The 17,342-nt window shown below is 34.9% G+C and overlaps 1 protein-coding gene across 1 annotated transcript; it reads left to right on the forward strand.

The window, feature by feature from the left end:
• Positions 1–4,874: 4,874 nt before the first annotated feature.
• Smp_172740 (putative rab) lies at positions 4,875–11,274 on the forward strand (the record flags this gene model as incomplete). The annotated part of the gene is made up of 2 exons (XM_018788912.1): positions 4,875–4,997; positions 11,194–11,274. The coding sequence occupies 2 exons, from the start codon at positions 4,875–4,877 to the stop codon at positions 11,272–11,274; spliced, it is 204 nt and encodes a 67-aa protein (XP_018654407.1).
• Between the last annotated feature and the right edge of the window lie 6,068 nt (positions 11,275–17,342).

Here is a 17,342-nt window from a genome sequence, read left to right on the forward strand (position 1 = left end):
TGTTGCTAGCTTTTCAATGGTGGTCTATCATCGATTGATTCATGATGTCAATTGAAACTTAACGATCTTCACAACCTTATACTGATAAATTCACTTAAAATTGTTTGTTTGAATCTTCCCATCGATGTGTTAGGACTGCAACTGGTCAGTCTCTAATTGGCATATGTGCATACTGTACGTATTGCCTCAATATAGCCTTGATTCACAAGCATGATAAGCAAAGATGGATAGTGGCTAGCAGTGGAATCCAGTTTGACACGCGTTTCTTCCTATTTGGGACTCGTCAACTGGATGTACCTGCATCTCAGAGTTGATGTTCACTCTGGGACTCGAAACCATCGCACACGCAAGTGGCTATCAGGACTCAGTGGCCGAGTGGATAACGCGATGGCGTTTGAAGCGAGGGTACTGGGTTCGAGTCTCAGAGTGAATATCAATTGTGGGATGCAGGTACATCCAGTTGACGAGACCCAAACAGGACGAAACGCGCGTCCTGGATTCCACTACTAGCCACTATCCATCTTTGCTTATCATGCTTATACTGATAGTTTTAACAAAATACAGATATAGTAATAATAATGATAGTGAATAGATATAAACCAAGATGTAATTGGAAAATTATTAGGGGATAAACTTTTTTCACAATTTGTTAATCATTGAATAGTGACCAAGATTATGTATATTAAGTCTATCTTAGTGCCGTACTATTTTCCACGATCCCGACTCGCGAGAATCAAAAACAGAACCCATCATTTTCGTGCGCGAGCTCTCAACCTCTAGATCAATAAGACGGCATCCAACGATGTTAATGTTTATTTTCAACCGATACACGACACAACCACCATTTCTTCACTCAGTTACTATCTCACAACAGACCTGGTTGAACTCCACTGATCACTGCTTCTCATTGAAAATCCAGAAAATAGCTCTCGAATCTCATGAGGCGAGATCGTGGATGCGCACTGCTATGGAGTCCTACAATAGGACGAAACGGCCGTCCAGTACTTTCAGGTTTTTGCATGATGGTCTAGCTTCAATTGATTCATGATCTCAACTATTAAAATTGCTATAATATCCACAAGACCCCTTCTTATTTGAAGAAAGTCATATAGAAAACTCACTTCAATCTGAAAGTTTCGCTACTTTTTCAGTTATATGTAATCAGATGATTGAAGTCCAATGATTTAGAATTTTGATGTCATAGAAACGCTTAGTAACTCAAATAGAAGATTGTTAAATTTGAGTTTACTGAATGAAATGGTTCATTTTATTGAAACTTTTATTGTCTTTTAATGTAAAATAATCATTAGTTAGATAGAAGTAGTATGTAGGAGAGTCATTTACTTGATGAAATGTTTGCTTGTATATAATTTAATAGTTAAATTCATGAGTTAATTAAAGCTTGACTATCATAGGAAACCTGGAAGCAATTTTATGGATTGATTAAAGTTAGACATTAACATCGTTGAATACTGACACACTAGTCTACAAGTTAAGCGTTTACTCATCAGACTGAATGTCCTGAGTTCATATCCCACGTGTGAAATCGTCGATGTGCACTTCTGAAAAGTCCCATACAAGGACGAAACATCTATTCAGTGATTACAAGTTACTCATGATGGTACAAAGGGACACCAGATATATATACGCCACACAAATCTCGTTTGATTTCTGTGAGGGCTGTGATACTGTCCAGGTGCCCAAACTGAATCAGGTGGTTTTCTTAGGGGACCACATCCGGAGACTTTGACCTAAAGGCCTCATCCACAAGACAGTGGGGCATCGTAAGGAGATGCAGTTCCATGGTATCTGGTGACCGAAGATTGGTTCATACGCTATTCGTTCCTTCAGGATACTGGAGCTCATGTGCACCATTGGTTTGGAATCAGGGTTTTCCAACTCCCCTAGGTGGACTTTCCGTGTCCACCAATCCGGTTAAGGTACCGGACATTCGCTTTTCGCCTTCTCACTTTTGCAAAGAACACCGGTGCCACGAGAAGGCAGTGATTAGGACTTCCCTGACAGAGGCTATATACGCATGGCCATGTGAGAGCATTTAGAGAGAGGGAGAGAGAGAGCGTACTCTCCCGACTCTTGACCGTACCAGGGCATTTGGGGTCTTAAGTTTTAATACAATTTTTGTTTTCAACTGAATAGAACACAAATGAATATTTATTCATTAAGTTAACTTCACTGAACATTTGAATTTAAACAAAGAGATTTGTAAACTACATCCCTTTTTATAAGATAAACAATCAAGTTTATTTAATTACGTTTCAATAAATTTATAAAAACGTGGGGGGGGGGTAATTTAATCATTCATTCCATGTTTACTTTAAATTGAAACGTACTTTATTAGATGGAATGTTGTTTGTTAATTTTGTTTTTGTTTTGTTTTCTTGACATTCTCTTAATGATACTATTCGAGTGTGAATTGATGTGTTAACGATTGAAATTATGGACGGATTTGAGTTAGACAATCATAGAATATCTAGAAATCTTAGATGATCATGTGAAGCTGAGTGATACGGGATTGAATGCGTCAGGGAGCACCAGTTCCCTCATGATTAGAGGTACACCTTGCTGATGAATGCCAAGTAGCACGAAACCTGTGTCCAGGGTTTCCTGTTGACCAACTCTAACCACCATTTTATTAGATGATCATTCTATTATACAGGACAACTTCAATGGGAAATATCTGGAATTTTAGCATGAAGTTATAACTAGTAAAGTTCAACTATGTCGAATGTGTAAATGGTAACCATCGAAGACAATAGAAGATGGTAGCTTTAATATCATGGTTTGATTAAAGATGGACTTGAGCAAGATTTCCCTTTAACTCAGCGGTCTAGGAGTTAAGCTAGACAGAAGGTCCTAGGTTCGATCATCGGTTGAACGGTAGTAAATACTCACTGTTGAAAAGTTCCATACTAAAACGAAATAGGTTTTTAGTGCTTCCACGTTTTAATGGTTATTTAACTTGAATCGGTTTATGATATCAATAAAATTCAGCAATCTCCATAGTAACATACTGATGGTATCTTCATGTTGAATAATGGACTAATTTGTATATTGTTCAATTGCTAATGTTTAACTTTTATTGTTATATGTGGATTGTAACCAAGAATTATATTCAATCTTATTTGAGACTTATCATTTGGATCTACCTATATGGTAATGTTGATATTCTAATTGAACAGGTTAATATTCCATTCATCTTTGTAGAGATAACACTGTAGAGTTTGTATTGCTGGCTACTACGTACGACTTTATTGATAGTAATTTCATCGCTAACTGCTATCTATCCAAAATATAACCAGGATGTTATAGTGAACAATATCAAAGGCTCTTGTTTAATAAGTTTAATTTCCAAAAGAGATTTATGATTTCATCTTTGAACGCAGATAGAGAAAAAATGGAATACCTTCATAGCTAATTGTATAAACCATTATTGGCACTCATCTATAATTAGTTTAAATAAAACTTATTTATCAGAAAGAGGTTTTGTGGAAATTATAGTAATTTAATAGTTTAATTCACGAGTCAATTAAAGCTAGACCAACATGGTAAAACCTGGAAGTACTGAACGACTGTTTAGTCCTAGTATGGGACTCCTCAGCAGTGCGCACCCATGATCCTGCATCGCGAGATTAGAACTCAGGACCTACCAGTCTCGCGCCAGGTCACTTAACCGATAGACCACTGAGCCGGCATCCAACGGAGTCCCATAATAGGACGAAACGGCGTTAAAACAGTGCTTTCAGGTTGTCCATTTTGGTCTCGCTTCAATTGATTCATGATTTCAACTATGAAAAAACTGAAATCTTCACAAAACCCCTTCTGAAGTATAGAGTAAATTCATTATTTGCAAAATGCCAATCAATTATCACAAACTCCACTGTTCTTCTTGCAAATGTCTATCAATCGTCTCAGACTTCACTGATCCTTCATTTTCACACCAATCAATCACTGTTCTCGTTCTCATTTCTTCTATCCTTTTTAACCTTCTGCCTCAAGGTATTTCACTTTCGATTAATGATATATACTACTTATATCTGTCAATATCAGTAGTACACACCACAATACAATATAAGGAATTTTCCCTGCTCTGTCATAAATACACTTTATAATGTTAAAGAATTTTTTTTAGAAATTTTTCCGTTAGCATTTGTTTATTATAAATCTCCCAAGTGAATAATAAATTTTCTCCCTAATAAAGATTAGTGTACAGATGGGATTTGCAGATTAATCATCTTAGAAGTGACCAATACGTTGCATCAAGAACTAAAAAAAAAAATTAGAAGGGGTTTAAAAGGGTTTTAAAGGTTTCAACTCAGTAGTTTAAAGATGTTTTATTTACTGGATGTTTTTAATTCAATTTAAAATGCAATTATCATTAAACTGTTCCATTAAAACTGAGGAAGAATTATCTTATATAGTTGAGATCATGAATCCATTGAAGCTAGACCACAATGGAAAACCTGAAAGCACTGGACAGCTGTCTCGTCCTATTATGAGACTCCTCAGTAGTGCGAATTCACGATCTCGCCTCGCACACTGCTGAAGAGTCCCACAATAGAATGAAACGGCCTTAAAGCAGTGCTTCCAGGTTTTCCACGGTTGTCTAGCTTCAATTGATTCATGATTTCAACTATATAAAATTACTAAAATCTCTACAAAACCTTCTTCTGAAGAAATATCTATTCACTAATCGATAGTCTTCAAATAGTTTCTAACCGGTTTCAATTTTCTTTTAACTTTGATATAATTCTTTTTTTTCCTTGTATCATCTCCCCCCTCTCCCTCTCTCCCTCCAGCCCCCCCCTCTCTCTCTTTATATTTCTTTTTTTTCTTTTTTTCTTTTGTAGTCATGGATGAGTGAAATCAATGCAAATATACAATCAAATAATAATATACTTATTATATTAGTTGGTAATAAATTAGATGAAGAAAGAAATCGTATGGTCTCGAAAAAAGAAGGTGAACGTTTAGCTAAAGTAAATTAATGACTATTATTATTTGGTTGTTGGTTTATTTTTGATTTTTCCCCCCTAATGAGATCCAAATATATGGATCATTTGTTGTTTTATAATAATCTATTCTTTGGTCATTTAATGACTTTTATACAGATAATGCTGTAGCTAACTTCAATGGAAACAATTATGGAATATTCATCATAAGCACAGGATGTATATATACCAATAAAAGAGGCTCATCAATTATAGTCCTAAACATCAATGGAGAGATTCAAACAATCGATACATAGGCAAATTAAAACTTCGCCTTATTGCATAAGCTAAAGGTCATCTGGATTTAGTAGCTACATGGATAATGTGATAGCATTTGAAGAGAATGGTGCTGAGTTCGAGTCCTGTGTTATATCGGTTGCTTGCGTGTGTGCGTGCCCAGTTATTATATTGATTGAGTGTGTGCCCAGTTTATTATATGAACGTACTGATTCCCGCCAATCAGAGAGCAGTGAATATATTAATCACAGAACACCGTATTGAGCAGTCTTGAGTACTTATCAGTCCCAGTATCTGCCTAGCCCAGCCAGTTAAGTCTAGAACACCAATAACAGCCTCTGCAATATGAATCATTATTCTCAAACATACTGGGTTTATATACCAATCAGACAGACCACATCGTACCATAAAATAGAAAATAACATTTTGTACAAGATTTAGCCAAATGTGGCCGTGAATAGGGGGAACAGTAATAAATAGACTAGGGATAACTGAAGAACGGTAAGTCGTATAATAATAGTCTATAGGTGAAAATAAAGCTTATAATAAGAGGGACACACTTAGCATTTATACAATAGGAAATATACATATCATATTTGTCCATAAATAGTCCTCAGAGTTACCATTCATAATTCTCCACAGGTTTTAACATCCTGGTGTGTACATTAGCTCTGGGATATATGTAGATCCAGCTGGTGAGTCCCAAATAGGACGGAACGTAAGTTCTGGATATCACTATAAGCCACTATCCATCTCTGATTATGGAATATGTACTATTTAGGTGTTTCATAATGCGACATAATGATTATTTATGACTCTTTGATTCTTTAGGTGATGTCAGTCTTTGAATGTAATCCAACTTTTTAAACTTGAATAATATTTACAAAACGTTCAAGTTAAAAATACAACAATTCCATAGTTGTTTAGTGGACTAATCTTAGCAAAACGACCATTTAAAATCAGAAAGCATTGAACTTCTTTTTCATCCTATTATGGACTTGTATAACAGTGTTCGTCAATGAACTCACCACAGATAGAACGTAGAACCATCATGGACAGATGAATAAATAGATATATGAAAGTAGGATATCGAACAGACTAAAGAAAGTGTGATACGGTTCATGTAAAACGAGTTGATAATTAAAAAAAATCTTTCAGAAGATCATTTTTGACTTGAATAAATCTTTGATTATAATACTGAGTAAAGTGGGTTTGAATCTTACGAGAATCTACAGTTTCTTTGAAGATTAAAGATACAATTCATGCTGATATGTATCAAAGCCCAGATCATGTCAAATTTCTTATTCAATCTTTTCATTCGCGAACTTATTTACACCTGTTACTCCCAATGGAGCATACGACGCCGACCAGCATTCTACAACCCACTCTATCCTCACCCTTCCTTTCTAGTTCTATCCAACTTTTCTTCATTCTTCTAATGTCTGTCTCCATTTCTCGGCGTAATGTGTTCTTTGGTCTTCCTCTTCTCCTTTGACCTTCAGGATTCCATGTGAGGGCTTGTCTTGTGACGCAGTTGGGTGATTTCCTTAAAGTGTGTCCTATCCTTTTCCAGCTCTTCTTCCCCCGCTGGAATCTGGTTTGTTGTCCCCCACAGTAACTTGTTGCCAATAGTGTCTGGCTAACGGATCCGAAGTATCTTGCGTAGACAATTGTTAATAAACACTTGTATCTTCTGGATGATGGCTTTCATAGTTCTCTAGGTTTCCGCCCATACAGTAGAACTGTCTTGACATTTGTGTTGAAAATTCTGATCTTGGTGTTGGTTGACAATTGTTTTGAGTTCACGAAACACTACATAAAATATATTACTATTCTGAGTTACTCATTAGGTTGAGTATATTCTGACTAGACTGATAGAATTTGATTAACATTTTAGTCTAGACACTGTTACAGATTAGTATGTATTAATCTGTTATAAAGAACTCAGTCACACTATATGACTGTGGTAAATTGAAAAGCTTTATAAAAATGCCATTAATCTTTGCTCTATGGTTACCATACGTTTTATCAAGATTTCAGAAATATATTAATTGTACGTATCAACTACCAACCTGTCCGTCTCTATGATTAAGATATTCGACTTTCATCTACCAGATTGTCGGTTCGAAACCTGTTCCATCTACTTCAGTTTAAGTAACCTAGTAGTATCAAATGTCTTCATACTCAGAATAACTCAAAGCTAACTATACAAGTTAATACATATTAATAACTGATCATATCCATTCATTTAGTTAATGAAGTATGGCAACTTGAACTGATGCATATATGTGCCTGGTCCTACATTGTAGCTGACTGACTAAACTAAACTCAATTTTTTTAAAAATATATTTTGTTGATTAATTCATAGTTACTAATCTATGAATAAAGGAGGAAAAATTTCACGTGTTGACTTTATTTTTCTCTCTTTACATTGTTTTGGCATAAATCAATCAACCAATCCATTAACTATCAGGGATAATAATTATGTTATAGATGGATATTTCAATGAATTGATTTGTTTTTCTTTAAGGCTATACAGAAATATATATTATAGACAATAACAAATGAAGTATAATAACTAGTAACTAAAAGTCATTATGTTTAAGTGGATTGTAATCAATAGTCACCGTTGGATGCCGGCTTAGTGGTCTAGACGTTAAGCGCTCGCACGCGAGACTGATGGGTCCTGGGTTCGAATCTTGCGAAGTGGGATCGTGAATGCGCACTGTTGAGGAGTCCCACAATAAGACGAGATGGCCATCCAGTGCTTCCAGGTTTTCCATAGTCGTGTAGCTTCAACTGACTCTTGACTTCAACTATATAAAATTACTAAAATCATCTTCAAGTAGATATTCATCAAAAATTAAGTAGCATTGTACAATTCAAATAATGTAACGTAGAACGTTTTCTGTAATGTTTATTTTTGTACTTGACAATTATTCACTACAACAATTTCTGATTAGAATTCAATTGTTTAATAAAATGTTGATATTATAAACAAAGATGAATAGTGGCTAGCAATGGAATCCAGTTTGATGCGCATTTCGTCCTATTTGGGACCCGTCAATTGGATGTACCTGCATCTCAGAGTTGATGTTCACTCTGGAACTCGAACTCAGTACCTTTCGCTTCCACTCAGCTACTGAGTTCTAATAGCCACTTGCTTGTGCAATGGGGTGAAGTATGAATTCCCTTAGTACTGTTTGTTTGAATCTTCCCATTGATGCTTAAGACTGCAAATGATCAGTACATCCAATACATCCAGCCGACGAGTTCCAAAATTGGACGAAACGCGCGTCAAACTGGATTCCATTGCTAGCCACTATTCATCTTTGTTGCTTACAGTGCTTGTGAATTTAGGCTATATCGAGGCAATATGCACAGTGTGCACATATGCCATTTAGAGACTGACCAGTTGCATCCCTAAGCATCAATGGGAAGATTCAAACAAACAATACTAAATTGTTGATATGTTCTTTTTTAAATTTCTTGAAAACAAATTCCCCCTTCCTCACTACTCCCACCCTACCCCCACGAAATGAAACTAATTTCCGTTAAGAAAAGCTCACTGTAAATAACACCTAAAAAAAAACTAGGTCATGTAACTGTCAACATTTATGATAATAATAATAAATAATAATGAAATGATTAAATAATGTGAAAATTTCCATTCCAAAAACAATTAGTTAAAGGTCACACTGTTAGGGGAAACCTTGGTAGACCTTTTGTTTCATATTTGTTACTACTTATCAGTAAACTATAACTGTTACTATGTATCATTTAGAGTTATATTGATTAGTATCAGTTATTATCATTTATTGATTGTGTTCAATGATCTAACTTTCAAGCATAAAGTTTTTTATAACGACTAATCATTGACTGATAGTTAAACTCCAAACTGATTGGTAGAAATTTTTTATTAGAAGGGGTTTTGTGACCATTGGCCAGTAGAGTTCAACCAGGTATGTTATGAGATAATAACTCACTGAAGGCAATGGTGGACGGTTGCTCAATTTCGAGGATTGGTTGAAGTTAGACATTAACACCGTTGGATGCCTCCCAGCTCGGTGGTCTAAAGGTTAAGTGTTCGTGCGCGAGACTGATAGGTCCTGCGTTCGAATCAAGTTAGGCAAGATCGTCGATGCTTACTGCTTAGGAGTCTCACAATAGGACGAAACGGCCTTAAAGCAGTGCTTCCTAGTTTTCGATGGTGGTATAACTTCAATTGACTCATTATTTCAACTATATAAAGTTAGAATATCCTTAATTCTATATATGAATTCTTTTACATAGATACATCAGATATAATGTGATTAAATGAAGTGTCAGGATGATAATCTTTTGATTACAGTGAATACGATCAATCCACAACAAATACGTTCCTGAATATACGAGAAATCTGACCTATGAGTTCTTTTAAACTACAATTCTTTACAGACATTTTTAACTATACCTAATATAACAGGAAAATGTTTCCAAGATGATGAGGTCACATAAAGCTATAAAAAAAGATTTCAGTTGTTGTCAATTACGTGACCGTTAGAATATCTTTAAAATTCCCGCTTTCATGTTTTACAAATCACATTTATACGTTGATACGTAATGAGTTCCTTATAATGAACTTTACTTCATTCTAACTGGTTACCACTGATCTTTTAAATATGCTAATTCACCATGTTTTTCCATGTGACAAACAGGCTATGTATACAAACAAATCGCACGTACTTACATATGCCTGTTACCCCTCATGTAGGAGGATAGGCCACTCATAAGCATTCTCTATCAAACTCTGTCCTGGACAATCCTTTCCAGTTCTTTCCAGTTATTATTCATTCTTTCCATATTTGCTTCCGATTCCCGACACAGTGTGTTCTTTGGCTTTCCTCTTTTTCATTTCCCTTCAGGATTCCATTTTAAGGCATGCCTAGTGATTCAGTTTGATGATTTCCATAATGTATGTTCTATCCAATTTCAGAGTACTTTCCTGATTTCCTCATCCACTAGAAGTTGGTTTATTTTCTCTAACAGTAGGTTTTTGCTGATAGTATCCGGTCAGTGAATGTTGAGTATTTTGCGTAGAAAAAATGTTTACAAATACTTGTACCTTCTTGATGATGGTTGTAGTAGTTCTTCACGTTTCAGCTCAGTACAGTAGGACTGTCTTGACGTTCGTATTGAAGATTCTCACTTTGAGACTAGTCGATAGTTGTTTTGAGTTCCATATGTTCTCCAATTGTTGAAATGCGGTCCTTGCTTTGCTAATCCTCACCTTTCTAATCTATTATTGTATGCGTTACTTCAAATATGGTTATGAAGCCTTATGATTAAATTACATAAGAACTGATATAGTGTAAACATTCACCTCCCCTTCTTACGTAATCAGGTTATGACAAGGTTATTCGCATTTCTTATCTATTTCTAACTTTGATATATTTAAATAGATTCAAAGATTGAAATTCACTTAGTATTGTTTGTTTGAATCTTCCCATTGATGTTTTTAGGACTGCAACTGGTCAGTCTCTAATTGGCCATATGTGCATACTGTACGTATTGCCTCGATATAGCCTTAATTCACAAGCATTGTAAGCAAAGATGGATAGTGGATAGCAATGGAATCCAGTTTGACTCGCGTTTCTTCCTATTTGAAACTCGTCAGCTGGATGCACCTGCATTTCAGAGTTGATGTTCACTCTGGGACTCGAACACAGTACCTTTCACTTCAAACGCCATCGCGTTATCCACTTGGCCACTGAGTCCTGATAGCCACTTGTTTGTGCAATGGGGTGAAGTTGAAATTCACTTTGTATTGTTTATTTGAATCTTCCCATTGGTGTTTTTAGGACTGCAACTGGTCAGTCAGATACAAAGATTTTTATGAAATTTGTTTCCTTATATGATTCTTAAGTTTAAAAATAAAATTGAACGGATTATGTATCTTTTTTTTCAGCAAACTGATGCATTATTCTGGGAGACAAGTGCTAAAACTGGGGCTCACGTCGATTCAATGTTTCATTGTATAGCTGAGTAAGATTTGTAAAACTTTTTTTTTAAAGAACCGGTTATTTCGTTGCAATATTTTAATTACATCATTTAAAGTTTTGGTTGTCTGTAACATTTTCAATGTTCAATAAATGTGATCTATTTAGCAATTTCCGCCAACTTTCCAAGTCCCTTAATGACTCATTACTTAATGTTTACTTATTTACTTACATACTAACACCTGTTACCCCCCAATGGAGTATAGGCCGTCGACCAGGATTCTTCAACTCACTCTACCCTGGGAGTTGCTTAATATTAGAGTACAATTTTCACTGGAAAAGCTCATTGAAGATGTCTAAGGTTATTTGTAGCTGCCTGTTGTTAACTTGACAGTTTAATCCAACTTAATAATCCAGATAAGAAAACACAAATATATTGATAATTAGAGATTTAAATGAATTATTTAATGAAAATGACACAGTAACATGCAGTACTCGGTGTGGTATGTGCTACTGATATCGATAAATATAAGTAGTATATATCATCAATCAAAAGTGAAATACCTGGCGGTAGAAGGTTAAGAAATTCGAAAAGAAGAGAACGTGAACAGACAGTGATTGTTGTGGAAAAAAGGAATCAACCAAGTCTGAGACGTTTGATTGACATTTTGCAGAAGGAACAGTGAAGTTCTAGATAATTGATTGACATTTTGCAAATGAAGTATTTACTGTAGGTTTCTATAAGTTTGTGTTGAAATACATTTGGTTGTCCCCACTTGTGTTCTCGTTCACTATATCAGTACTTGTAATCGGACGCATATATGAAAGAATGATTATTTTAAAGTCTTCAGATAGACTACATTATTTTCATAGTTGAAAGCATGAGTCAATTGAAGCTAGACCATCATCGAAAACCTGGAAGCACTGGACGGCCGTTTCGACCCCAGGACCTATCAGTCTCGAACCAGAGCAGTTAACCGATAAACCACTGAGCCGGCATCCGATGGTGTTAATGTCTAACTTCAACCAATCCACGAAGTTGAGCAACCGTTCACCAATTGTGTTCAGTGGGTTCCTATCTCACAACAGACGTGATTTGAACTCCACTGATCACTGCTTTTTTTTAGAACTCCAGGAATCATCTCTTGAAGTCAGTTACTAGTGACCATATGATTATAATCAGAAGGGGTTTTGTGAAGATTTCAGCATTTTCATAGTTGAAAGCATAAGTCAATTATTATTATTTAGTTACATAATTATTGCTTGTTTACTAATGGTGTTACAGATGAAAAATTTATGATGAAACCACTTAACTAAAGAAACAAAATATCCATCTGAGTAACAAATTCCCCTCGATATTTGAGTTGGAAAGATTAAATGAACAAGATGTTTAAAAGAAATCCATTGACAACCGTTTTGCGCATTGTAACCATAAGTCGTGACCTTGAGACAGAATTTGGAAACTTGATTGATTGATCTCTTAACTCTAACAATACCAATATGGATATTGTGTAACATTTTGTTTATACTACTAACAATAGTTCTATCAAATCTGTTAAATAATCTATATGAGATTAAACTTTCCACCTTGTTAAACTTTCTAATATGAACATCATTAATCCAGATTAGGTAGTAATCAATTGTATACTCATAACACTTATCACTATTGTGGGTTTCCTCAGCAGTGCGTATCCACGATCCCACCTCGCGAGATTCAAACCCAGGACCTACCAGTCTCGCGCTAGAGCACTTAACCGACAGACCACTGAGCGGGCAACTAACAGAGGACGAAACGGGCGTCCAGTGCTTCCAGGTTTTCCATGGTGATCTAGTTTCAATTGACTCATGATCTCAACTATATAAAATTACTAAAATCTCCACAAAACCCCTTCTGACACTTATCACTATATCAGTTAAATACATGACCATAAACACTAGAATTTATGAAGTTCAACTGGGGGATGATTGATACAATTTGGATAATAGATTCATAGTTATTGGACCGTAGTATATGAACAGTAGAAGAAAATAAATGCATTAAACAATTAATCTTTCTTAATAGTTAAGATCATGAATCAATTGAAGCTAGACCAACATGGAAAACGTGGATGCACTGGACGGACGTTTCGTCCCATTGTGTGACTCTTCAGCAATACGCATCTACCCTTCTGAAACCCTTTATCTATCAAAAAACAGTACTTACAATTTTAACTGTCCATACACCAAATGATACAAAATGATTCATCAGGGAACTAATAAAACTCATATTACATATCACAACATTTCTCTCACTCTTTTTCCTCGATAACATTGACAATAATCTATTCTACGATTTACTAGTAACTAGCTTCAAAATGAAATTCTTGGTATTCTAGTGAGAAGCCATGACCAAAGGAGTGTAATCTGTGTCGTCTGTAAGACAGTTAACCACAAGAGACAATGAAATAAGAGCCGTACAATATCACGTATTGAATAAAGTTAGACATTAACATTGTTAAATACTGGCTCAGTGGTCTAGAGGTTAAACGTTCGTGTTTAAGATCGAAAGTTCTGGGATCCGATCCTGAGTGTAGAATCGTAGATCAACACTTCTGAGGACTTCCATACTATGATGAAACGATCATCCACTCCTTTCAATGACAGTCTTACTTGAATCAACTCATGGATTCAACTATGAAGAATGTTATTTTTGAATCTACCTAACACTTTATATTGAATTTCTTTCTTCCTCCCCCCCTTTTTCTTTACAGACATTTACTTCAAATGAAAACATCCAATTCTATCATTTCATCAACGAATCATTTTATACAACAATCTAATGGTTATTCAACTAGTCATGTATTACATCATTCTATATCATCATCATCATCAACATCAAATAAATTACCTAAATCACAATCAACTAAACAATTACGAAATTCTTGTTGTTCTTCTATTTAAATAGAAGGGAAACAAAGGAAAACGGTAATGTAGATTTGGTTACTTTCATTTATCTTCAGTGTAAATGTATGAATTGAAAGGGGGAAAAGAAAGGACCATACATTATTATTATTATTATTATTATGAATATTTTTTTTGTATCATTCAAAATATTACATGAATAAATAAGAGACTCTTGTTCATTTCCCCCCTCGGCCCACCCCCCCTCCACTTCTTTCGTTTTATAAAACAAAAGAAAGAAAAGTAAAACAAACAAACAAACAAGTAGAAATTGTACGTCAAGAAAGTATATTCAAAATTACCGGAAGTTTGTTGAATACAATTCAATGTTACTATTACTGTCGTTGTTGTTGCTACTGCCACTGCTGCTGTTGCTGTTGTTGCTGTTGCTGGTGTTGCTGATGTTCATTGCAATTCAATATGTATTAAACATTGATATCACACACACACACACTCAAACACTCCCGTAAGGTAATACATTGAATGAATGAAATTAGAGTTCATTTATAACTAACTAATACAAGAGATGATCATTATTTTTTTTTGTTTTTCTTGTTTGTTTGTTTCTAGGGAAGATAAATTATAAAGTTACTTTTTTTCTTTTTCTTTTTTTTGTATATGTAAAATCATATAAACATATATGAATATATCTTTTTAGCTGTGTGCTTAATGTATATTACATAAATATATCTATTTTATTCTATAATAATTTTTTTCTTTTTTCTCTTTACTGTTTTTCTTTTTTGTTTCTTCTTTTGTTTCATTGTTTCATTATGAGAAAGATTGTATGATAATTCTGTGGGTGGGGTGGTGAAATTGTGGATGTATACTATTGAAGAATCCTATACTAGGACGAAACAACCATCCAGTACTTCAATGGTTTTTCATGGTGGTCTAGCTTTAATTGATTCATGAATTCACCTATTAGAATTACTATCATCTCCATAAAAATTCTTTCTGATAATTAATATAAATTATTTATAAATCAAATTATAATGTGATATGATAAGCAAAGACGGATAGTGGCTAGCAGTGGAATATAGTTTGATACACGTTTCGTCTTATTTGAGACTCGTCAGCTGGATGTACCTACATCTCAGAGTTCGTGTTCACATTAGAACTCCAACCCAGTACTGTTCGCTTCAAACACCATCGTGTTATCCACTCAGCTACTGAGTCCTGATAGCCACTTGTTTGTGCAGTGGGGTGAAGTTTCGAATTCACTTTGTATTGTTTGTTTGAATTTTCCCATTGATGTTTGGGACTGCAATTGATCAGTATCTTATTATTTGCATAGGTGCATACTGTGATATTGCGTACGCTGAATTCCACTGCTAGCCACTATCCATCTTTGCACAGTATGCACATATGCCAATAAGAGACTGATCAATTGCAGTCCTGAAACTTAATAGGAAGATTCGAACAAACAATATCAAGTGAATAAGTGATATTGCTTTATACTAAGGGATTACTTAGTTGAACATACATAAATAGTGGTTTGTGACTAAAACTGATGAATAAAAAATAGCACTGTGAGCAGTACACTGATGATCAGTTTCTTTTGAATCAGATCAGTTTATTTATCAGTGATATTTCTAATGGTGTTATCAATGGAGTTTACTGTCTTACTACGGTAGTAGTAGTAGTAGTAGTAATGTAGCGAACAAGAACACGAGTGAGGACAATCAAATGCATTTGACACGAAAATCATCGACTATCTCACTAAAATCTGACAATCACACAGTAAACAGTTAATTTACAAACTATCAGTCAAGTGTCTCAATCTTGACCATTCCTTCTGCAAATATCAGTCCATCGTCTCCGATCATAATTGTTCATTCATATTCATGCCAACTGAGTTTCGTTTGTGTTCTTTCCTTATCGATCTTCTAGTGAAATACATTCTCTGCCTGACCGTTATCATATACTACTTATGTGGATGTAAGTAATCTACACCACATCATCAATGAGTTTACTGTCTTACCCATGATTTATTCGTCATATTATAGGACTTCTCAGCAGTGTGTATCCATGAAACAGCCGTTCAATACTTCAAAGTTTTTAATGGTGATCTAGCTTAGATTGACTCGTCAATTCAACTGTTAAACTACTACAATCTTCACAAATCCTCATACTGGTACCATTTAAATTTATTCATCAATGGGTTTAGTCATAAATCAACATTCGTTTTAATACTATTGGTTTTATTCTTATACAAAACTGATAAGAAAAGCGAATTTCAGCAAGCAGCATGAGATCAAGCCCAGAACATTCAAATATCATAGTGAGTGATTAATCTTAAAACTACCTAGTTAGAATCTAACTTTTCTATACTTACTTCTTAAGTCAATTAACTAGAATTGTCCAATCTCATTAGTTATTACTGTCACATTCCTGACAATATTGAATACCATCAGTCACTTATGGTTAACTAGGACTTTTCAGAGCAAACAATCTCATTTTATAGTTGAATTCATGAGTCAATTGAAGCTAGATCATCATGGAAAACCTGGAGGCACTGGACGGCCGTTTTTTCCTATTATGGGATCGTGGATGCACACTGCTGAGGAGTTCCATAATAGGATGATTTGGCTGTCCAGTGCTTCCAGGTTTTCCATGGTGGTCTAGTTTCAATTGACTCATGATTTCAACTATGAAAATACTGAAATCTCCACAAAACCCCTTCTAATTTCATTTTAGATAGAAGTTTAGCTTATCGATAGATGCTTTCAATCAAGAATGAAAATTAGCTGAGATAAAGTATAATTTAGAATACCTTTGTGATGTATGATGAAATAAATATTTTGTTTCATTGAAATCATGAACTAATTAATGTTAAACTGCCATTAATAACCTGAAAGCAATGAACAGTCATTTCATCCTAGTGTGTGACTCCTAAGCAGTCAACATTCACGATCCAACACCTTGGACATGAACCCAGGACCTTCGGTCTCGCATATGAGTGCTTAACCTCTATACCACTAAGTCAATATCCAGCAATGTTAATGTCTAACCTCAATCAATATATGACAATCTGTTCTTTTAAATAAAATCAATTTTGCTAATTTAACAAATTATGAATAATTAAACTGATCATAGAAAACGTGGCACAATTAAGCATTCGTTTTGTATTTCACTTATCGGCATCAAACTATCGTGAACAATCCTGGAATGATCT

Source organism: Schistosoma mansoni, chromosome W (assembly GCF_000237925.1).
Source record: "Schistosoma mansoni strain Puerto Rico chromosome W, complete genome".
In the NCBI taxonomy this organism is placed as follows: Eukaryota; Metazoa; Platyhelminthes; class Trematoda; order Strigeidida; family Schistosomatidae; genus Schistosoma; species Schistosoma mansoni.